Below are 24,870 nucleotides of genomic sequence, written 5' to 3' on the forward strand. Positions count from 1 at the left end.
AGCCCAAGTTCAATACCAATCCCACCACCAATAGTCTACTGAATTAGTAAAAATATCTATCATATGTGTTAGTGTATAGATTAGCCCATTAGGCTTAGCCTAGTATATTACTTGTACTACACTTATATTACTTGTACTGCACACATACCTAGCCTATATAAATGCTCTCTTTTGTACATTGTTTTACACATATTAATATACTGACTATTTAGTCATTCTCTCTCTCTTTATATTGTTAACATGGTATCAGAGCCTTTCCTCTGATTTTTTGGTTCCTGTGGACATCTCCGGCGTTCTTCCGCTGCCCTCGCCTTCATCCAGTAGTCACTGTCAGAAGCGAGTCACCGCCGTCATGCCCACAACCCTAGAACACTCGGATTTCGTCAGTTTGTTGATCCAACCGCCAAAGTAAAGGCACACATTGACAGATCTGACAGTCCCGAGCAAAACCCAACAAAAATCTGCCAGAAACAACCTTCCACGCTCCTCCACGCGCTGCTAGAAGTTTCTGCCTCACGAGCACGAGCCGCCACGCGCTGCCACGCGCCACCACGCGCCGTCTCTCCCTTCCACGCGCCTCATGCGCCGGTCACGCGCCACACGCGCCCTGCTCCGTTTCACGGACTGCCACGCCAACCCTAGGTGACGTCACTCCGCCACGTCAGCATCCCACGTCAGCATCCACATCACTCCACCACGTCAGCATCCCACGTCAGCGTCCACGTCATCATTCCACGTCAGCATCAGCCGTTGACCGTTGACCAGACCGTTGACCGTTGACTTTGACCAAAGTCAAAATTTTTCAACAGGACCTGTCTTGCTCAGTTTTTCGCGTAGATTTCGATTTTGGGCTCCGTTTCTGCATTTGAGGTCTCTAAATCTCATTTTTTGGTCATTTTCTTCATTATGGCTCAACAAAATGAACGCGACATCATACGTCCTATCACCATTATGTTGGATGGTCCTACTAGCTATCATGCATGGTCTCAAAATATGACTGTTTTTCTCAAGGGTCGTAAACTGTGGAGATATGTGACTGGTTCAATTCCTAAGCCAGTACCAAACCCTAAATCCAAAGTCACAGCTGCTGAAGAGTCTTCCACGACTACTGTTGCAACAGATGATTATGAAGATCGCTTAGAGGAATGGGAGAGTATTCAGAGTAAGATCTTGTCTTGATTTATTAATACCTCTATTCCCTCCATTCATAATCTTCTTCCTCGTCTTGAGACTGCTGAGGCTACTTGGAAGTTTTTGGCCGATCGCTATAATTGTACTAATGATTCAAGCTTGGAGTTCCACATTGAATCAAAACTTTATCAAATGCGCCAAGAGACAGGTCAGTCTATTTCTGATTTTTATTCTCAGACTTCTACTATGTGGGAACAACTCTCTGCTGCAGATCCTCCACTAGTGTGTTCTAAGGACATTGAGCTCTTTGTCAAATATCGGGATCGCCGTAGATTTATGCACTTCATGATGGGTTTGCGTGAGGATTTTGAGCCTACTAGGGCTTCTCTGCTTAGTCGGTCTCCTACTCCTTCTCTTGATGCTNGAGACACGAAGACGATGAGAAATGGGATCATAGCAGCGAAACCCCTTTTGAGATACACCATAACTAAGGAAACAACAGAGACGAGCACGAGGTTAGAGCTTTGTTCGTTCATGAGGAGGAAGAGAGACAAAGCAAGCACAACCAAAACCCGAAGAAAGGAGTAGTCAGGGGTTTGACCATAGAGAAGCTCAAATGGTGATTTGTTGTGTGTAGTTGGTGAAGGGATACGATTAATGGTGTATACAGCAGTGAGTGCAGCCTCACCCCAAAAGCGCTCAGGAAGAGAGGCAGAAATGAGAAGGGTGCGGACAACATCAAGAATGTGACGATGTTTTCGTTCTGCAGACCATTTTGTTGAGAGGTGTAAGGACAAGACCGCTGAGTAAGTGTACCATGATTGTCTAAAAAGGATAGGAAAGATTTATCATTATATTCTTGAGCATTATCTGATCGAAAAACTTTGACGGTGCGATTGAACTGTGTTTCAATCATTTTTATGAAATGTTTGGTAAATAGACACAAGTTCAGACCTATGATGAAGCAGATAAATCCAAGTATATCAAGAAAAATCATCCACAAATATGACAAAATATCTAGATCCCCCTTAGTAGGAACAGGTGCAGGACCCCAAATATCAGAATGTATAAGATCAAAGGTGCAGAAGAAAATGAGTCACTATTATTAAAGGGCAATTTTGTTTGTTTGCCAAAATGACAGGAAGTACAATCAAAATTTTGAAACTGAACTGAACCTAAATGACCTTGAGAAGCTAACAACTGAAGACGAGATAAGGATGGATGACCAAGACGAGCATGCCATAGATAGGTGAGGAGGTGGTAGTGGTAGCAGCTGCAGAAACAACTTTGAAGGAATCTTCAAGTCATGAACCTCAAACATGCGACCAACCTTAGGCCTGTCCCAAGCACTTGACCTGTCCGGGGATCCTGCAATCCACACCATGATTAGTAAAGAGAAGATCTACGCCTAATTCACAAAGTTGACCAACAGAAAGCAAATTGAGGGATAACTTTGGGATATGAAAAGTGTCACTAAGGGATAAACAAGGAGAAGAGATTGTTCTTTTATGACTAACAGGCATAGGAGTTCCATCAGCAGTGTAAATGGTGATTGGATGTTCTAAGGGTGCCTTATCAGAAAATTGGGATTCATCAGGAGTCATATGGTTACAACATGCAGTATCAAAAAACCAAGGTTGTTTACCTGAGGTGACAGAAAGGGCAATGAAAGTGCGGGATAAAACCTGTTGAACAACTGCCTCAATATCAGCCGTAGTAAGTGAGGAAGTCAAAGATGGACTTGTAGGAACCGATGGATCTGAAGGACATACAGCAGCTGCCTGAGAAGAGAAGCTTTATTCTGCTCTTGCACAAATTCTGCAGTTGCGACAAACTGAGATATCATGGCCTTTAGCACGGCAAAACTCACAGCGAGTACCTTTGGAAGACTGAGAGGTGGGACGCCCAGGTTTATTCGTGGAGGAGCAGTGAATGCAGCAATGGAGGTGTGTGAGATATGATCCCATTTCTCATTGTCTTCGTGTCTCCCGTCATGTTGAGTTTTGGGAACATTGTCCTTTTACGAGTCTTCAGCAGTTTCCTACATCCTCTTCCTCTGAGTCTCCCATTTTTACTGATCTTTTCCTCCCTCTCTATCCTGAACTTGTGGAGGATTCTTCAACATCGGCTGCCTCTCCAGACGACTCATCTTCGGTTCTGTCCCTGGCATATGACCCGCCTGTCTTGGATCCTGTGGCACCACCCTCTCCTGAGTCTCCTAATGGTCCTGAACTTCATCGTTCCACTCGGGTAAGCATTCCTCCCCCTTATCTCTCTAATTATCACTGCTCTTTTGCCCTTATGACCTCATATTCACAGATCCACCTCTAAATCAAACCCAAACCCACAATTCAAAAGAAACCAATACCAAACTCTAATCTCATTGCACAAACCCACCACTAAATTAAAAAAAAAAAAAAAAAAAATTCAAACCCAAAGATCAATTTCCCCTAAAAGTTCAAATACACAATCTCAAAGTCTATTGTGGTTCCATCTTGGTTCAAATTAGAACCTATAAATCCCAAATGGAAACCAAAATGAATTAGAATTTAAAATTCTTTATGAATTTCAAATTTATATCTAGAAGAGAAACTATACCCTAAAATCAAGTTTCTAAGTGGTAGCCACATGAACCCAGATAAGAATTCACAAAATTAAATCCAAGACCTTTTCAGTTTGAACACAAAGGCTTTTTCTTTTTTCTTTTTCTTTTTTTTTTTGATGAATGAACACAAACACTTATGTGCAAATACACACAGACTAAAAAATATCTAATGTTTTATGTTTTGGGGTGTATTGTTTTTTTTACTACCTTTGTTTTTGCTTTTAATACACATACATTCACTTTGTGTTAGAAGCTTCCACTGCCCATTTTTGCACTGCCCGAATTCTCACCTACAAGCACTATATGCCTTCTTTTTTATATTTTTCTTTTTGCTTTTGCTTTTTTATATTTTACAGTTCAAAATTTATGAACCCAAGAAAGACAGCTTGAGGGCCTTTATCTTTTGCACTATTTTATTCCCCTTAACTTGTATTCTCTCTGAAGCTATCCACTTCACTGATCAACGACATATATTCAACCTCATAGAAATTCAAGCTCTTATTGGTGTCTTTGCAATTTAATAGATAATTCGTAATGAATTGGTAGTAAAACTAAACAACCTACACATAATAGATAATCCGTAATGAATTGGTAATAAAACTGAACAGCCTACACAACCAAACGATAATATAAATTTATTCTAGCATACCAAAAGATATAACCAAAATAGTTTAGCGTAGCCTCTTCTTTTTATTTATAATTGAAGAAACATTCCAACTTTATTTACAATGTAATTTTCCAGCAAAGCAACTCATTACTACCAATTCATATAAATCAAAAGATAATCTATTGGCAGTTTTTCTTCAGCATTTGTTAGTATTGAATCCATTCATTTATATGACATTGTAATTTTCTTCAACTTCTATCAGTATTGAACTAAAAGATAGAGCTCCATTTAAAAAGCCCAGCAATCAAAACAATCATCCACACCATAGCAATGCAATTCATTTTTATTTATAATTGAAGAAACAATCTAGCTTTATTTACAATGGAATTTCCCAGCAAAGCAATTCATTTTTATTTCTAATTAAAGAAACAATCCAACTTTATTTACAATGGAATTTCCCAACAAAGCAACTCATTACTACCAATTCATATAAATCAAAAGATAATCTATTGGTGGTATTTCTGCAGCGTCTATCCGTATTGAATTTATTGATTTATACGACATTGTAACTTTCTTCAACTTTTGTCAGTATTGAACCAAAAGACACAACTTCAATTAAAAACCACACCAATCAAAAGAATCATTTACACCACAACACGAAAGAGGCAGTTAAGCTTTTGTCAGTATTGAACCAAAAGTCAAAGCTCAAATTAAAAGCCCCAGCAATCAAAATTTTAGCATAACAATTATCCACACCACAACACAAAAGAGGCAGTAACAAAATATAAAAAAGGGAAACAAAATGAAAGTTCAATATGGGTATGAAACACCCTTGAACGTTTAGACCCCCAATTACAAAAAAAAAAAAAAAAAAACCAACACAAGCTATATAACAAACAACTTTTGTGCGAAAAATGATAAATAGCTTATCTCAGAATAGAGACACAATCTAAAACATAAATAATCACCCACACAACTGTAATTAAATGGTAAAGATTAAGGGAAGAGAAATGCAAACACAAGGACAACACTCGATGTGTTATCGAAGAGGAAACCGAAGCCCTCGGCGTAAAACCTCTCCGCCGCCCTCCAAGCGGTCAATAATCCACTAGAAAATGTAGTTGGGATACATGAACAGCAATAGACCCTCCAAGCCTAATCTACCCAGGTACCTAAGCCCTCCAAGCTTCCTGCTCCAATGAGGTTGCGCCGAACCTTTTTCTTTTCTAGCTTACCGGATTCCGCTACTTGACGATAGCATCAACCAATGTATATTGGTTCCTTCCCAAACTGCTTCCCTAAGCACCAAATGAACCTTCTCACAGACGTGGGTGTGGTGAGATAAGGGTTTGGTAAATGACCTCTCAAGGGTATGACAATAGAAAGGAAGAGAGTAGAGGAATTTATAGAGTCTCTTTAGATGAAGATTGGGGATGAGGCAATCTTGTTTTTCTCTAGGGTTTTCTCTCACAAAATTCTCTCTGGAAGCTCTCACAATATGATGGGTATAAGGGTGTATATATAGTAGGGTGAGAAAGGAATGTAAAACATCAATTTTTTCCAAACAGGGCAAGTTGGCGACTTGGTCTCGCGGCTTGTCCAAGTCGCGACGTAACGGCCTGGCCAAACTGAAACTTTTGTCCTGGAGCGTGACAGCTGGTGTGACCCTTCAGCTTCCCAGTGTGCCTCTTACGTGCCAGCCTTTGGCGACTTGCCAGTCATGATCCACCCGCGAGCCCTAGCCGCAAGCCTCTGTTTTTCTTACACACTATTGAGCTTTTCTTCACATCTTCTCACATACTACCCTTACAATTTTCCCACCTAAATACAGGGTTGCTAAGTGCTAAATTACAAGCAAATTGGTCACGGAATAAAGCCAATTAAATGGTTGATTAAATTCAACCTTACACAAAAAAACATCAAGCAAAAGAATGGAGCACAAAAAGAATTGGGATTTAGAGATACCTCAACCGAATCAGTCAGGTTCTGTTAGAATTTATATATTGTGAGGAGAGGAAGACAGGAAGGAAGGAAGTCACATAAGTGGCAGTTACTGTGAAACTGTAGAGCAAGAAGGTGGAGAGATTTTCATGGTTTCAAATGGTATCAAATTCCTTCCCTTCATGGTTTCAAACTTTTGGGTTTTCCTTAGGTTGAAACGATGTGAAACCGTAAAGCAGAACTTCAAATAGTTTGTTTTTCCTGAAACGATGCATAACCGTAGAGCAGAAAGGTGGGAGAAATTCAAATTTTCTGTTTGTTCTTTCCTTTTGTTACGTTGTGCTTCTCATGCAAAACCCTTTGTGAAACCCTATTTCATGGTTACAAATTTCTTGTTTTTCCTTTAAGTTGAAAATGCTTTGGGTTGGGCTTTATGGTGGAATTAAATAGATAAGCTGTGGGTATTATGGTGGAGACAGGACTGAAATTTATTATACAAATTTATAATTATTTTGAAATTTTTAGATTTATTATGATTCTAAAATTTGTAAAAACTATTTTAAAATTCTAGGGGAAAAAAAAAGAAGAAGATGAAAATGACATGGATAATATGTTTGAAGATCTTATTACTAGGGATAATATGTTAATCCCTAGTGAGCTCTAGCTCAAATGGCACCTCTTTCCTTTGTAAAAGCAAGGTGCAAAGTAAAGTTGTTTGTGTAAGACCTACTAAGTTAGTGTGTAAATTACCAATAATAATAAAAAAAAAAACAATAATAACCAATATATTTTATTATTATTATTATTATTATGTCTGAGCTAGAGCACATGTATACCTTTCTTGATAGGTAATAATACTTCATTGAAAAAAGAAAACGATACATGGGACCAAAGCACACAAGTAATGTGGTATTAAGTTTGGTTCGATATGATGTGTCTTTGATGTGATGCACATTATGATGATGTAACATTAAGTTTTTTGGTTTATTTTATTTTTTTCCAACATGACCATAATCTAAAATTACCAAATATATCATATCACCTTAATCTCATTATCTTCCTAAACAATGTAATGTGACATTCTTGTATTGAGATTACATTAATGTAAGATTACAGTAATGTAATATTATGGTGTAATGCAACATCAGGGCGAACCAAACACCCCGTACTGTACTAAGGATCCAGTAAAAACTATAATGCAAAGAAAGTACAACTATCTAGCAAATCATCCAAATAATTAAAAGTAAAAACACCCAAAGTATATTTGTCCACTCTAGCAACGTCTGGAGCAAAAACAACTTCATATCATAAGTTGATCTCTCATTTCCTTCAAAAGTAAGTGCATTTTTTTCTTCCCAAATACCCCCCACAAGGTGTTTGGTAGGGGTATTTAAACAACAGTTTTCAGTAAACTGAAACACATATTTTCATAACACTTTTTAACTCATACGTATTTTCACAACACTTAAACAACGATGCTAGAAATCTCTAACCAAATAGCCCTAATCTCTCCATATACCTATATGCGAAGACCTTTTTTTTTCAAGTGAGTGTTTGGTTTATTTATTAATTATTGTTTCCTTTGCCCTTTCTGTGTGTGTGTGTGTGTTAGCTTTGACTAATTCAAATCTACAAGTGCTTTTGCCACTGCTACAACATCCATGCACTCTAATGGTGCTTATCAGTGTTTAGGCAAGATTTAACACCACAAAGATAATTCTCTCGTAGATGCTAATTTCCACGAAGTATATATAGCAAGAAAATAAAAAATAGCATTGTATATATTATTTCCAAGAAGAGAAGAAAACTGCCCCAGGGGAAAGGGACCAAGGCAGGGTGTTATGTGATGTTGTACATAGTTCATGAAAGCAAAAAAATCCAATTGTTGGGAATGTCATCACATGAAAGTACAAGCCTTTTTATTGATACTTTATACAATATAGGATAACAAACATGGTTGAATATCCAACTTATAAAAAAAAAAATCCTTTTATTTAAGACTCTTTGCTAGACTCTTCCTCTGCTATTACAAACATATAAGGAATTAGACAAAAAGAATGAAGAGAGATCAGCATCTAGAACACCAACTAGACAGTGTAGTGCTGATTGATAGCGTCAATGTCCTTCAGCTTGGCCAATGACTCAACCTTGCCTTTCAGAGTACGAAGCTCCCTCAGCCTGCAAGATGCAAATTCAAGTGAATTAACTGAGAATGAAAAGAAGAGAGAATAAACTTAAAATTGTGCATTAAAATCTCAAATTGAATACTATTATTAATAACTCTAGCAGTCAATTAGATTTAAACTTCAGAGTCATTTTTATGTGAAGCTTGTTCCGAACATTCAGTGAGACCAAAGGCCTTTGTAGTTGAGAGTCTTAGTGACTTTCAGCAGAAAGACTAACCTTGCAATCTCTGCACGCCTTTTAGCTTCTTCTGCCATGATACTGATATTCCTGAAAGTGCCTTTTTCAGGGAACATTTTTGTCTCAGCAGACCGGAGGCCATGTAGTGTTCGTTGCTTGGCTGCCCATGCAGCCTTACGTTCTTCCTTACCAAAGTCCTTTTCGTCGGAAAATGCAATCTGGTAAAATACGTAAACATGTGTTCATCTTCATATTTTGTTAGGTTCTAAAGACTTAGGATTTTATGTATTTAGAACTCTAATGTGTATTGTTGGCAAACCATGATCAAAATAGGTTGTTAGTCTTGTTTAGACTTGCTCAAAGTGTGGGCGTTTTATGTAAAGTTGGAATCGAGTGGCTACAGAAGTATTAGTGACTTTCGATTTGGCTCGATCGGTCAAAAATTAGACTCGATCGATCGAATCTCGGGCAAAACGTTTTTTCTGCAGAATTTTCAACTCACCCCAAGCCCATTAAGGATTAGGGTTTCAGATCTAATTCTCCTAGTATATAAAGAAAACCCTAGCCACGTTTTGGAGGGCAGTCTTTATTGTCATATTACTATTTTATGTAAATCTCTTGTGAGATCTAGAGGAGCTTTCCTTTACACAAAGCTTAGGGATTTCAAGGAGAAGATGTTATCTACACCTTGATGATTAACTCAGCTGTTGCCATTAAAGCTTAAAGAAAAACAAGTGTGGGTGCTTGTACTTGATTGGAGAATCCAAGAAAAAAAGAGTCCGTGGATTCAGAGCTTACACATGGTCCTGTCAGTAAGTTCTACTGGTGGGTAGCATTAGGAAGTCAAGCAGGGAGCTTGTAGGTCCTTTTGTATAAACTTTGATTCTTTCGTATAGTGGATTCAGGTTTACCTTGAGGATAGCTAGGTCAAATCCTCCCCAGGTTTTTACCGTGTAGTTTCCTGGGTCATCATATCATCGTATTTTTACTTTTCCGCTGCTTTATATTGTTGATATGATTGTATGTTTGTGATAGCCTAGAATTGCATAAATTGACTAAGTTAATCACTTGACTAATTAACTAGGTTAATCTGGTTGGTTTAAGAGGTCTAAAACCGTTCAAGTGGTCTAAAACAGTTCAAGTGGTATCAGAGTAGGTAGCTCTTCTATTTTAAATCTTTTGATCTAAGAGCTAATCCTTGACCCTTATTATCATGAATAATTTGAAGTGTCTTTCTGATTATGTTTGTGATGATTTGAATAAAAAGAACACTGTTGTTTCTGTTGATTTTATTGATGCCTGTGAAACTCTTCGTAAAGAATTAGTAAAATCTATGAAAATTGCTAAGAAATTCAAGGAAAAATTAAAATTGGCTAATCTTGAAAAAGAGGAATTGCTTGTTAGATTAGATGAGTCTAATAAAAGAATGAATTTTTGAGAAATCAAATTTCCTCTCAAGATGAGAAGATGAAAAGCTTGGAACAAGAGTTAGCTGAATCTAAAACTAAAATTGAAAATTTGATTAGTACCAAGCCTGCTGTTGATAACAGAAGTGTTTCTGTTTCTCTTAAGCCTAAAACTGAGAAAATTTATATCCCTCCTTTCAAGAGGAATAATAAAAAAAATGTTTATTTTGCTAGGTTAGACAAATGTAAAAGTTCTGATGTAGACGCTGAAGTTTCTAAACCTAAGTCTAAACCTATTGTTAGAGAGCATAATAAATATATTTTTATGTCTACCTGTCACCTTTGTGGTTTTGTTGGTCATATTAGACCAAATTGTTCTTTGTTGAGGCAAAAACCAAATTCTGAGACTAGATTTATTGATAGGAATACTGATGTTCTTAAATTTGTTCCTGTCTGCCACTTTTGTGGTGTCCGTGATCACATTCGTCCTAATTGTCATAAATTGAAATTTAAGCATTCTGTATATCAATCTAGGATTTGTGATGATATTTCTCTTGTCATAAGTCCAAATAAATTGTTTCATATGCTTTTGAAAAGTTTAAGCTTGTTGGTTTGTGAAAGGAATTTGCAGGATTTCAGTCTTTCTCAGAAGATTGGTGTAAACCCTCAAATACACTCTGCTTCTCATGGATTTTCACCTACAAAGCCGAAGACTAGTGCTAGATAGGTGAGAAAAGATTCTCCAAGGTGAGTTTTGCTGACTTGTCCCTTATTTATTCTTTCAATTATTTGTGGATGTGTTTTGTTTCTATTTTTTGTTGTTTTTGAAAAAATTTCAAAAAGACAAAAATATCTTATTTTGTGTCTAGTTTTTTTTTTTTTTTGAGGATTACATGAATTATGATATCTCTCTCTTGATTTAGAACATGCTAGACATTGTGGAGAAGTTTGAATAGTATATGTTATATAACTGCTAAGCTTTTTCTGTTTTTGTGTGAGTATGTACTAGTTTGTACATGTACTCAAGAGTTAATTAAGAAATTGATATTTCTTGTTTGTGTACCCTCTATAGCTTAGTTAAGCACTGTCATGCATTGCATTTGCATTGTTCATTTAGCATAATATGTGCTGTTTTGTTCTTGGTCATAAATTTTTTTAAAAAAACCAAAATGATTTTTGTGTTTTGTATTACATATCAAGGATTTTTAATCAAGGATTGGCCATATTATCTTTACATAACAAGTTTATGTACCTTGTTTAACTTGGACGAGTTTATTTATTGCACTTTAATAGTTGAAACTTTGTAATGCATGTTGTGTGAAAAAGATGTTTATGGTATTAATCACTTTGTCTTAATCTTGAAGTCACATGTTATTTGACTGTCAGACTTGATCCTTTGAGAAATACATAAATAACCATCTCACCACTGTTCACTAGCCAATCATGAACACCTTAATGCATATATTAAGATTCTGTACTTGAAAAAGTGTAGCACATGCACTGTAACGACCCCGCCCTAACTATGTAAATATTGTCCACTTTGGGACCCATACCTCTAACGGTTTTGTTCTTTCCCAGGTTACGCTAGAGAAAAGACTTCTACACATTGAAAGGAGGTCATTCCTTATAAATACATTCTCATGTGCTTCCCTAGGCGATGTGGGATTCCATGGATTGCAAAACCCCCTTTCGGGTCACTACAATCCATCCCCCTTACGAGCACACGCGTCCTCGCGTGTGGGACGCACACTTCCAACTAGGGCATGGCTCTGATACCATCTGTAACGACCCCGCCCTAACTGTGTAGATATTGTCTGCTTTGGGACCCATACCCCTCACGGTTTTGTTCTTCCCCAAGTTGCGCTAGGGAAAAGGCCTCTACACATTGAAGGGAGGTCATTCCTTATAAACACATTCTCATGTGCTTCCCTAGGCGATGTGAGATTTCATGGATTGCAGGACCCCCTTTCGGGTCACTACATGCACAAAAAGAATATAAGGTATAGCCTCGATTTAACTGCTTAATGCTTAAAATTTGTGTGTACTATTAGACTTGATGTCAAATCACATAACTAAAATTGATGTGTATATTATGAGGCAAAATTCAAGAAACTTACATGACTGCAAGCTTATGATCTAGGAGATGTAGGAGTTATATGATATAACTCTTTTGGTGATAGTCACTTTTGAATTCTATGTGATGGATTTTGTAGATTTTGTGATTGATTGCTATTCACATATCACCTCACATATATCTCAAGTTTTTGCTAGTTGCACACTACACAAGTTACTCTTTGTTAAACTTGGTACATTTTATTGTGTGTGATCTTGTTGTGGCCATCCAAGATTAAAGTTCCTTGATCTTAATGCATTTGTGTTTCAAGTTTGAGAAATTGGATATTCTAGAGCTTGAATGTACCAAAATTGAGAATTTTGTTCAATTGGGTTAAAATTGATGAAATTGGCTTGTTGTTTTAATGTAATTGATCATTCTTATTTGTTCTCTCTCATGTGTAATGGTCAATTTGTCAATTTATTTCAAAACATTCAAGTGGTTTTCAAAATTTTTTTAGGGTTTTTGTTAGAAACTCTATGCTCAAGCCAATTTTGTGAATTTAAACTTATATTGAACTTAGTTTCACTACATTAGGGCATGCATCATGACATATTTTTTCATGCATCATTTATGTTTAGGATTCACATGCATTGCATTGATTTCTGTATCCATCTTGCAGTTTTGCAGTCATATCTCTCATTGTTTTCACACATGTATACACTTTGCTAAATTGGGTACTCAACTTGATCAAGCAATTGATTGATTAATTTTTGAGCTATGTACTTTCTAGTATATGCCTTTTTTTATGTGTAAACTGTAGAAAATATTTTTCTTAAGAGATATGATGGATAATCAATATGCAAATATTTTCTCTACTCATGCAACTGTTTATGGGTCACATAGTGTCAAGTTTGCATTTATTGAAAGAGAGAGTATTTTTCTTCATGTGTATCCTTACCTTAGTTTTTCACTTTGGTTTGTGTGTCTTCCTCCCCCCCCCCCCCTTCTTCTTTATTTTTCCCCAAAACTGTTTTTCCCAAAACTTGTTTTGTTTTTCCTATTTTTTTAGGGGGAGAATTTTTTTTTTTTAACCTTTGTAGTTCTTAGGGGAGTTGTTGTTCATAGGGGGAGTTGTCTCTATTTTCTATAGAGTTGTATTGTTTTGTGTTCCCTTGATTCTCTTATCCTTTACTGTTTACTCTTTATTGAGTTGTCTTTGTCAATACGTGACAAAAAGGGGGAGATTTATTTGAATTGTGGAAATATGTGTGGAAAATACAAGAATGTTATGTTTAGGGGGTGCTAACATTGTTTTTGATGTATCTAACTTAGGGGGAGAGTTAGTTTGCATATTTGTTGATTTACTGTTTTTCTGTCACACATGCGATTATGCGTTTATTGAGTGTTTCAGGAATATACAAGTTGATTCAATTGAGCTGCTGTCTACACTTGCAACTGATATTTTTGTAAAGGGATTTTATTTGTAAACTTTGAGTTTTTAATTTGTGTTTTGTCACAGATTGCCAAAGGGGGAGTTTGTTAGGTTCTAAAGACTTAAAATTTTATGTATTTAGAACTCTAATGTGTATTGTTGGCAAACCATGATCAAAACAGGTTGTTAGTCTTGTTTAGACTTGCTCAGCGTGTGGGCGTTTTATGTAAAGTTGGAATCGAGTGGCTGCAAAAGTATTAGTGACTTTCGACCTGGCTCGATCAATCGAAAATTAGACTCGATCGATCGAATTTTGGGCAGAACATTTTTTGTGCAAAATTTCCAACTCAGCCCAAACCCATTAAGGATTAGGGTTTCAGATCTAATTTTCTTAGTATATAAAGAAAACCCTAGCCACATTTTGGAGGGCAGTCCTTGTTGCTCATATTGCTGTTTTGTGTAAATCTCTTGTGAGATCTAGAGGAGCTTTCCTTTACACAAAGTTTAGGGTTTTCAAGGAGGAGATGTTATCTACACCTTGATGATCAACTCAGCTGTTGCCATTAAAGCTTAAAGAAAAACAAGCGTGGGTGCTTGTACTTGATTGAAGAATCCAAGAAAAAAGAATTCCGTGGATTCGAAACTTGCACGTGGTTCTATCAATAAATTCTACTGGTGGGTAGCATTAGGAAGTCAAGCGGGGAGCTTGTAAGTCCTTTTGTATGAACTTCGATTCTTTCGCATAGTGGATTCAGGTTTACCTTGAGGATAACTAAGTCAAATCTTCCCCAGGTTTTAACCGTGTGGTTTCCTGGGTCATCATATCATTGTGTTATTTACTTTTCCACTGCTTTATATTCTTGATATGACTGTGTGTTTGTGATAACCTAGAATTGCATAAATTGACTAAGTTAATAACTTAGTTAATTAATTAGGTTAATCTGGTTGGTTTAAGGGGTCTAAAACCGTTCATATTTTTCTAAAGAACTAACAATCATGAGAAAGTCTGAATGTTAAGAACTTAAGACACCATCAATGTTATGGAGTAAGGGAAATTCTGCTCAGGTTTCTTGATAAGAAGCTTATGAATGCTTTAAGAACAAATGGTAAGATTCATGATATTTTTTTAGAAGTTCTGGAGTATTATCAAGTGATCATAGGGGAACTACAGTTTCACTTACTCTTTGGTCTACCACCAGAGCCCAGGGGAGTCCACGCAGAGCATAGCGGACAGCAAATTTTAAGGGATCGAGCAAGAAGTAAGTCAAAATATTGTACAACCAAATGACACCAATCCAACCCCAACTAATGCTTTTTATTCTAGCGAATTTCCAATTTGCAGTGGCTGATATTACTGTTGCAATCTGGAAATATAACTTTTCTTTAAGTGATTAACATTACGAAAAGAACAGAAAAGTTCATGAATTAAATAAGACTAGGAATTTTATAATAGTGATGATATTGTAAGGCCAACCAAAGAGATGTATTTAGGGATTTAATATCGTGTAACTGACACTTTTCAGTGCCTTGAGATGAAAGAGTTACCAAATTGTATGCAAAGAATCAGGTCACTTATGCTTCTGAAATAAGGTATTACTTGATAAAAGAATGTGTTTCATCTTAGGATTTTAAATATAGTTTTTTTACTTGACAAAAGTGAATGGAATTATTTATACTCAGTGGTCTATAACTCCCAGACTAGAATCCATATCCTACTTCTGTATGTAGCTGTTTAAGTATTTCTCTCCCAAATAAATCCATTTTGTGAAACAGCAAAACCTTAAAATTTTGTACCGTTTGTGCAATAAAAAAGGCAATAACGAGCAGAAGCCCGGGTCGCTCCATGAAAGACCAGCCCCTAGAACGAGTCACAAATATTAATGCCTGGCTGATGATGCTAACTTGAAGATACACAGCAGATGCCATCATCTTATGGTCCTTATTGAAGTGCTTCACATGAAAATGTTTCTGCATGTAGAAAGGTATAATATAAATCATTAACTTAGAGAAATATAAAAAATGATCTTTTATTTCAAATCTTCTGTAAGAGCACATATAAGAAAATGTTACAATGAAGAAGTGAAAGACCATCTATAAGATTTGACCCAGATGCCGTGTACCATAACAATTTTAGTATATGATTGATGAATTCATGCCATATCTCAACCTTTGAACATCTTCTGGGGCTAGGGAAGGGCCATAATGGTCCTGACTCCCAAAACCACCACAGCAAATGCAAACTGATAGAGAAGGGAGCTTCTTCCTGTCCTCAACTATTGGCTCGATTACACATGATTCAGAATACTTTTATGCAATCCGTGATCCAATACAAAAACCTATTCAAGACATGAGATGACTATGATGAACCAAAGGAGCAAATTACCTCAAAGTAGTCGGTTTCAAAAGCAACCCAGAAGAATATGACTGTTGTTAGAGCCATGTAACTACCAAGGACAACCCCAGTTGCAAAAATTTCGTTGAGCTTCCAACTGTCAGGAAGTGGAGAAGGCTTGACCCTGTCTTTGGATATGGCCTTGATAGTACCTGTAACCAGACTAACATGTTACACAACAAGAGAAAGGAGGGAAGTCAAATTCCCAGAAGAGAGTTAGCAACATAAAACCCAGCTGTAATACATATGTTAGTTATAAATGAGACAAGCTTGATGGCAGGATATGTTACGAAAACTAGTATATAAAAATTTAGTTTAAGAGGGAAACTTACCACAATAAGTATAGTGATAGACACTGCATATATCTGTAGGAAGGGGAGTAAAGATAAAGAGACTCAGCATTTAACCTAAAACAAGTAGGCCTTATACCAATATTTTGATTATTTCTTGAAAGCTTATAGTAATTGTTATGTTACCGTGTAGTTTTTCATTCTTTGGAAGATTGCACGGCTTGTTAAAACGGCACTAATGATTACGCTTAGACCTGGTTCTGTTAGGACAATATCTGATGCACCGCGGGCAGCATCTGTGGCATCTGCCACGGCAATTCCAATGTCATCTTTCTTCAAGGCAGGTGCATCGTTTACACCATCACCAGGCATTCCACAAATGTGCTCTTTATCTTGTAGTCTCCTCACAATCTCATATTTATGTTCTGAAGGAGAGAAAAATGAGATTATAAATCGCGTGAAATTCAAGTTTAAAGGGCTTGCATGTCATAACCAGCTGACTGACCAGGGAAGACGCCAGCAAAACCATCAGCTTTCTCAATGAGCTCATCAATTGGGAGAGCAGCAACTGCCTCATCCCTACTATCACCAAGCAGAGATGAAGAAGGGTACATGTTTGTGCCCATACCAAGCCGTCTTCCTGTTTCCTTTGCAATTGCGAGTTGGTCACCTGCAGGGGTTATAAAAGGGTAAATCACTGCTGATGCATGAAGGTTTTGTTGGTTGTTTAATAGCAAGTCTAATTGTGTTCATAATATCTCATTTGATTTTTCTTCATACTTGATTCATCATCTTTGAAAAGAGAAGCATGTGATCTTCACATGTAGAACACCTTACCAATACCTAGAAAATATCACCAGATATATCAATTCTTCTCTCATTCCCTCTCTACCAGCCCTTGATCCCTTAACCTTTGGCTGGTTTTGTTGAAAGAATAGACTAACACAGTACCACCAACACCATGAGAGGGCCAGTTGCATTATTTCAGTTTTATTTGCCTGTAAGAACTGGACTGTTCTGTTTTCTGTTTTCCATTATGTTTAACATCTCAATATTAATCTCAAAATTCACATCTCGAAATCCTGTGTAGTCTACAGCTGATTCTATAATCAGAGACACTCGTGTGCTACAAAGGTTGATTATAGAGAGATTAATTTGTTGACTGCATTTTGCAAGTGGGATTATGAATTTTAAAATCTCAAAGGTCAAATAAAAAGGTTACAAAATTTCGATAAAATGATAGGATACTATTTATAACATTAATATGAGGAAAAGAAACACAGTATTTTAACTAATCTAGTAACCATGAGGTTAGATTGTCTGCCAACATGGCACTAGTGTGCTCCTGTAATTTAGCTTATGGAGTTAGGTGTTTTCATGTGTGGATCATTTTTCCCCCTTAAATGACATAAATTTGTAAAGCATCTAAATGAAGTATAACCAAAAAATAAATAAAAGAATTTTCCTATAAATATCAAATTTATTCCAAAGAGACTGCATAACTGATTGATCAGCCAGTTCAAAACTTGTTCTAACAAATTAAGTGTATGGTTTCCAAAACACTCTGCATGTTATGGGAAAGTAGATGACAGAAAGGAAAGTAGCTAAAGTGGGAAATTGAAAGCAGTAGTGAGTGGCACACACCTGTGATCATTTTAACACTCACACCTAGATCCAAAGCTCTTCTAATTGTTTCAGCACTATCATGGCGTGGAGGGTCAAAATGAGGGAGAAGGGCTACAAACTCCCAGGGGCCACCAGGACTGTCTTTGTCACCAGTAGGTACTTCCTAGAGAAAAAGAAATCAGATTGTCTCAAATGTCTTCCAAGAAGAACATGTGTATGGGGCAATAAAAGTAGACCGTGAGAGACTAATCACCTGGCGGGTAACTCCAAGGGAACGTAGTCCACGTTCTGCAAACTTGTCAATAATTTCATGCACCTTCCGTTCAATCTCTGATTTGTTACGTGCCAGATTGAGAATCTACATGGCATTTTTGCAAAAGAGCTCAGAACTTGTGGAAGCACTTAGAAGGTTAAGAACTCAATGGAAAATTTAAATTTGTACCTGCTCTGGTGCACCCTTACTGACTGTGCATTTTACCAGCACCATCAATATAGGTAAGTGCAGTCCTTTTATTAGTTGGATTGAATGGTAGGAAGTGAACTTGTTGGATTCCAGCACGCACCTTACATAATTAGAACAATAAAATTTAGAGATTTAGTTGAATCAAGGAAATAAGCAAGAATGAAAAGGAAATGTTAATTTGTCAACAATTCCTAGGTGATGTTGGAAGATAATCTAGAAGCAGTTTTATATCCATCAGTTGATTGCACATGCACATGCGCGCACACAAAAGGGATCAATATTGGTAAGTATGATATTTGTTCATAATTATCTAATCCAATAGCTCTTGAGGGTCTGCCAACATTGAAACAATTGCTGTATCAATAGCATCTTGATTCTCCAACCTTGATGCTCTTGCAGCCATAAGTACAACCATTTCCTTGTCAACACCTTTGGCAAAAACCTGTGATGACATGGAAGATGTCAAAATTCTTTGAAGCAAACACAAATAACATTTCAAAATTTACTAAAATTTCAATTCAAATCATACACTAGAATACCAATAAAATGAGAAAAGATTTCTTAATTTCTTTTTGGGGCTTGGACCAGTAGCATTGTTCTAAAGCTGCCAGAAACTTATTCATTAAAGAAATATTTTTACTAACCTTATTGTAAAAAAAAAATTTTCCTTGTCTGTCTCAGTGCATGTCTCATGGAATGGAAGTCCGAACAAGTAACTTAAATTACACCTATGTGCTGCGTAAAATATGATCAAAGTATGTGACTTTCTAAGCTATATATGGTACTTTGTGTTATGCCATGCAGACTCAAAACAACAAAGAGGGACCAAGAGTATAACCTTAATTATATTTTTGTCCAGTGTAAGCTTGTTTAGTGTCAGCGTGTTTGTTTTATCACTGCATGGCAAATCCATTCCAGCCATTTCCTCAATGGCTGTCATTCTCTTCGTTATGGCACCCTGTTCAAGACGTAGATGCCCATTATCCAATAATATTCAGAATCATAACCACTATTTCATTCATAGTGACTATCAGGATTATGTCCTAAGATCATTTAAACCTTCAACTCAATGAAGAGTGTAGTTGTGGCTTCACAAACCTGTTGTGCTAAACGATGTGCACCAATGGCCATTGTAACAGAAAGAACAGCTGGCATTGCAATTGGGATCCCCCCAATTAGTAGGACAAGTAGGTTATCGATGCCAACACGGTATTTCCTATTCTGATGACCATATATCACGACGATTTCAATAACCATCCCAATAGCAATTGAACAAATGCAGAAGTTTCCAATTGATGTTAAAACCTGAAAGCATCATTTAAGTTTAACAATTAGGTAACATTAATCATGATCAAAATAAAATATATGGCTATGATTTGGAGAAATTTTTTAGAAGCGTGCTCAAAACACTCAAATGTTTTGGTTTGATATTATGGTGATAAAAGTTGTTGTAAATGGACCTTCTAGAAATGTCCAACATGTATGGTGTTTTCCACAAGATGAGCTACCTTCCCAAGGAAAGTGTGAACACCAGTTGCAATAACAACTGCTTCAATTTCACCTTGCTTGCATGTTGAACCTAAATAAACCCCATCACCAGGATTCTTTGTTACTGGAAGAGACTCCCCGGTAAGAGCAGACTGTGGATGACAAGGAAGTATGTTAAATTCAGGAGGTTAATTTATTTGAGAAAATTAATGATACTATATATTAAAATCATAATGGCACTAGAGCCTGGTTTTCAGAACAAAAACATGTACTTGTAAATGTTAGACATTGAGGAGGAAATTTTGATAATTCATATCAAATCATAACTTCTTATGGCAATATCAAAATTGTTATCTGTCACGTATTTCTGATAATGTTTTAAGTTTTCTTAGGTCATATTCATGATTCATGTTAATTAAGAGTGGCATTATTTGTCCCCGTCTGATGAAGACTAAAGAAATATTGACTGACTAAGAACAGAGAATTGCATGACAAAATATCTACCCATGTATCCATATTGTGTATTAATAAGCTCATCATTTTTTTGTGAAGATTAACCTGATCAATTTTCAAAGGATCTCCTTCAAGCAGACGTGCATCAGTAGGAACGATGTCACCAAGTTTAATACTAATTATGTCTCCAGGAAGCAGTACCAAAGCATCTTCTTCGCTCCATTTTCCATCACGCAGAACCTAATTAAGAACAATTAGAACAGACAAAGAGGAACTAAGATAAGATGTCTCAGACATAGTAAAATCAATAAGAAGGAAGAACTAATTTTTTATGGCATGAACTCAGCTGCTGCATTGCCAGCATTGTTCTCCTCGATGAAACTGATGGTAGAATTGAGTACTAATAAGATAAGGATGCCAACAAAGTCATGATAATCTGAACCTTTATCCTGCACAAATAAGGTATTGTCAACATTATCCCCCAACTATTTGACTGAAGAATCAAATTTGACTAATTAGGAAATTTCAACATGTCATTTCAATTTTATCAGAGGAATAACTGACACAAAACAAACTAAGGACTACACAATTCACCATTAGTGCCCATAAATAAATTGACAAGCTTAAATAAAGTAACATTCTTTTCAATTTTTTGGGTCACTGGGTCAGTAGGTCAGTGGTTAACCTTATTATAAATGATGGGTAAACAAAGAAAAAAGTTGAAGTCATATGGACTTACCCCTCCATGTGCAAGAGCAATGGCCATGATAGCTGCAGCTTCCATGACCCATGATAAAGGATTCCACTTCAGTACTTTGTTTTCCTAGAGCAGGATAGATTAGTAGAAGGACCAATCAATGAGTGAGGGGGAACAAACAATAAAGGAAAAATAAAAAGTTAGGACAGGGAGGATGAAAACTGAACATTGCTTTACTAACCTTTTTCTCCTCAAGTTTGTTGTATCCAAACAAATCCAATCTCTCTTGAACTTTATCAGCTGTCAAACCCTTGCATGTACAATTAAGATGCTGAAAAACTTCTTCAATGGATATATTCTCCCACATGAAGCAAATTCCAAATTAGCGCCATACAAATAAGACTAAAGTTATAAAAATTTCTTTGCAGTTCCTTCCTTTTCTTCCTTCCTGATTTTGGCCATATCAAATTATCCACATGATACAGCTTCAATTAAACATGAAAGATCTAATTTCTGTTAATTTTTCCAATTGACTGTACTTCCACACACACGTGAAGGGAAGGGGAAAAACTGTCTATTTATGGTAGACACAAAATATGTTCTACTAAAGAATTAAAATTGAGCCACTAAACTTCTTTGCCTAACTATGAAGCCAACGACATTTGGCTCTATCATCCTAATATTTGCAGCTATGAATTTTTACAAAGGAAAAAAAAAAAGGTGGGAGGAAATGGAATAACTTTCATAACTGGGGCTTCTTTTATGGTAAAGTTGTTATGCCATAAGAAGATAAAAGTGTATAGTGATTTTAAGAACATACCAGATCAACAGCTTCATTATTAACAGCATCAAGAGAAGGGCCTTTTTCAACCATTTTGGATTTTCTTTAGATTCAACCCTGCACCAAGCAAATTGTTAGAGGAGAATCTGCATGGTCAGATAGTTCATGGCATTTCACTCACTGCTTTTAATTAAGCTTTCTAATCCAATAACAATTGATCAGTACTGCTTATTTCATTTGCAATAGTATGTGAAGCCATTCCCCTAGGATTTTTCTCATTTTCAATTTATTTTAAAAAATAATACAAAAAACAAAAACAAAAACCTAGTATCCAATTTTAATCAGTTAAAGGAGAAATCCTAAAAACAGATCCCAACATTTTACTGATCCCATAACAATGTAACATATTTAACAGCAAACTCTCAATAACATGCAAGAAAAAAATGGGGGATTGTAAAAAGAATCTAAAAATACACTTTTGTAAAACATAGAGCATGAATTGTAAATCCTGTATTCACCAAGAGCCTTATAGCTCAATGATATTACTCGAATCTTCCTATGTAGAGAACCTGAGTTGGAAACTGGAATTCCCTTCCCCCACTTATTGTAAGCTAAAAAAAAAAAAAAACTGTAAATCTATTCAAGTCCACTAATCTCATTAGCAACACAAAAACCCAGAAAATAAAATCTCGAAAACCAGTACCTACAGAAACTTAAGATGCCTTCAAAACTCTCTCATACACATCTGTTAGGACATATACGTTTTCACTTGTTAAGAACATATGTCACTTATTCATGTAAATTGGCTAATCCTTTGACAAAATGCACTCTACTTGTAATTGGGTAGTTCTAGGTGTTTTTAATACTTCAAGAAACAAGGTTTCAAGGTCAAGTGTTGAAGTCATCAAGTCTGTCCAAGAAAAAGCAAGCTGAAGTGCAATTTCATTAAAGGTCGACACCTTCTCGACAGCTACCTCGACACCTGCTATCTGTCGAGATTTAAAAACTCAAATTCCCAATCCGGTTTTCTTGGGATCCGTGAATATATTTTTGAGCCTTCTTTCTTCTAACCCTAAACATATAAAAGGATTGTTTTAAGAGCCGTCAAGGGTGACACAAGTTGCAAAATCATTGAGCAATACCTGTTCAAGCAAATTGTGATCAAAAGACGAAGTTCTTGACCTAGTTCATCTTCCTTCAAGAAGTTGCTGTGTATTTGCACCGTAGGGTTTTGTAACCAAGCATCTTCCTGCTATTCATCATAAAGGATGAACTGAAGAACTTTGCAGCCAACCTTTCTTCTTAAGTTGGTGTTCTGAAGTCGCGTACTGGGATCCGCGTATTGGTTAGTCACGTACTTGGGAGCCGTGCATCAAAGGTGGGAACTATCGCTACAGATCAAGTCCAATTGAGTATTGGGGTAAGGGTTCAACTGTAGGTTGGTAAGGTACTTGGGATTCCTTTACTTGTAACCGCTTGATTTGATAATAGTAGAGTTTCGGGAGTGGTGACCTGAAAATCACCCGGTGGGGTTTTTACCGCGAGGTTTTTCCCCATTCGTAAACAAATCACCGTATTATTTAATTTCCGCTGCATATTTAGTTTTTGGTGATTTGTTTGTGCTTTCATGCAATTACATGATAAATTGATTAATTAAAAACTTGGCTAATTGATTAATTGGTTTTATCACAAGGGGTCATTCAGTTTGTAGCCTATCAACATCCAACCTTCAAACTCTCTGAACCTCGGTCGAGGCTGAGATTGGAACAGCTGGATAGTGTAGTCCAAGAATGGTAGTAAAGTATTAGTAGTTATTGTATATATATGTATTGGTGTACTTGACCACCAATCAACATCATTTTGAATTGAACAAAGTAGAAAATTTAGAAAAATAAGGAATAAAAACAAAAGGAACAGCAATGCATAAAGATTGGTACGGATGGAAACGGTGTGGTTGGATTGTTAGAATCGCCGGCCAGAGTCAGCAGTGGCTGTAGTAACCAAAGCATATCCACATACAGACCAAAGCTTTCAAATGGCAGTTAACTTTGCCGCCATATTCTCTTAAGATACAACGTTTTATATTATTTATCCATACGGGACACATAAGTACAAGAAGAAAGAAACAACATTTTTTTTTTCAAATTCTTAGAATAAAAATATAAGAAAAAAAATCCTTTATAGTACATGCATTTGATTGAAACCAGGCTGGCTTCCTTGTTATTTTTCTTATCTTGTTCTTTTAAAACTTTTGCATAGTATAAATTAAGGAAAAAGGAAAATATTTATTCTTAATAATACAAAATTCACAGCTTTTTTTTATGATCGTTGAGGTAACATGTGATTTGTGTATAATAAAAATAGTATAAATGATGTGATTATATGGAAGTGACACATTGACCACGCAGTACCAACTTTATAAATTGAGAAATATTTGGTATCTACAACATTGCTGCTTTAGATAATCATCGATTACTAAAACATTACCAATTTTAAACTTTAGAAATCATGATCAAGTTTCTTAGTGATACTTCTTTTATGACAAATTTTTCCTCAATTTCAAATTGGACCAATATTTTTGAACTGTGTATTTGAGTAACCTAATTCAGTAAGTAATTTAAACGAGTCACATAATAATTATTTGTTAGTATTTCTAGTGTTGGCCAATTTAAAGTCAAATTTATTTGTAATTTTAAGTTTTTTAATTGTAATATGAATGGTTGTAATAAGATTCAATCATTATGCAAGACTAAAGACCTCGGTCATGCAAGAATGGTGATCAAGGTAGAAACTCTTGGTAGATTTTCAGTCAACCGAGACCCTTTTATAGTACTTTTGAGATTTGCTCACAAGATGTCTTTATAGAAAACAAAGAAAAAACCTATAGAGAGCTATTCTTTGTCTTGCACCCTCTCCATTTAACATATTGAGAGGTTAATTATTCCAAACACAGATCACTATACCTGTGTTGGACTTGCTGTTTGATACCACAAAGATCAAGAAAAATCTTCAAGAATCCTTGGAGTGACCAAGAGGTAGCTTTTAATGTTGGTGAATCAACTTGCTACATCAAGTGGTTGTGAAGGCATGCATGAGACAGGAGTCTGTTGTTGTTGATAGGAGAAGGAAGCTCAAGTA

The 24,870-nt window shown here is 36.2% G+C and overlaps 1 protein-coding gene across 1 annotated transcript; it reads right to left on the reverse strand.

The window, feature by feature from the left end:
• Window positions 1-8,371: 8,371 nt before the first annotated feature.
• Window positions 8,372-21,928, reverse strand: LOC111991672 (plasma membrane ATPase 1-like). Its single transcript, XM_065768967.1, is given in 21 exon segments — window positions 8,372-8,462; window positions 8,688-8,866; window positions 14,724-14,906; window positions 15,337-15,510; window positions 15,926-16,117; window positions 16,119-16,169; window positions 16,267-16,299; window positions 16,411-16,649; window positions 16,730-16,894; window positions 17,869-18,013; window positions 18,104-18,208; window positions 18,293-18,317; window positions 18,319-18,415; window positions 18,638-18,755; window positions 19,152-19,271; window positions 19,412-19,618; window positions 19,822-19,953; window positions 20,360-20,494; window positions 20,605-20,703; window positions 20,994-21,077; window positions 21,193-21,928. Coding segments are annotated over 21 exon segments (2,700 nt in total). The 5' UTR covers window positions 21,319-21,928.
• Between the last annotated feature and the right edge of the window lie 2,942 nt (window positions 21,929-24,870).

This window comes from Quercus suber, unplaced genomic scaffold (assembly GCF_002906115.3).
Source record: "Quercus suber isolate HL8 unplaced genomic scaffold, Cork oak 2.0 scaffold_27, whole genome shotgun sequence".
Lineage (NCBI taxonomy): Eukaryota > Viridiplantae > Streptophyta > Magnoliopsida > Fagales > Fagaceae > Quercus > Quercus suber.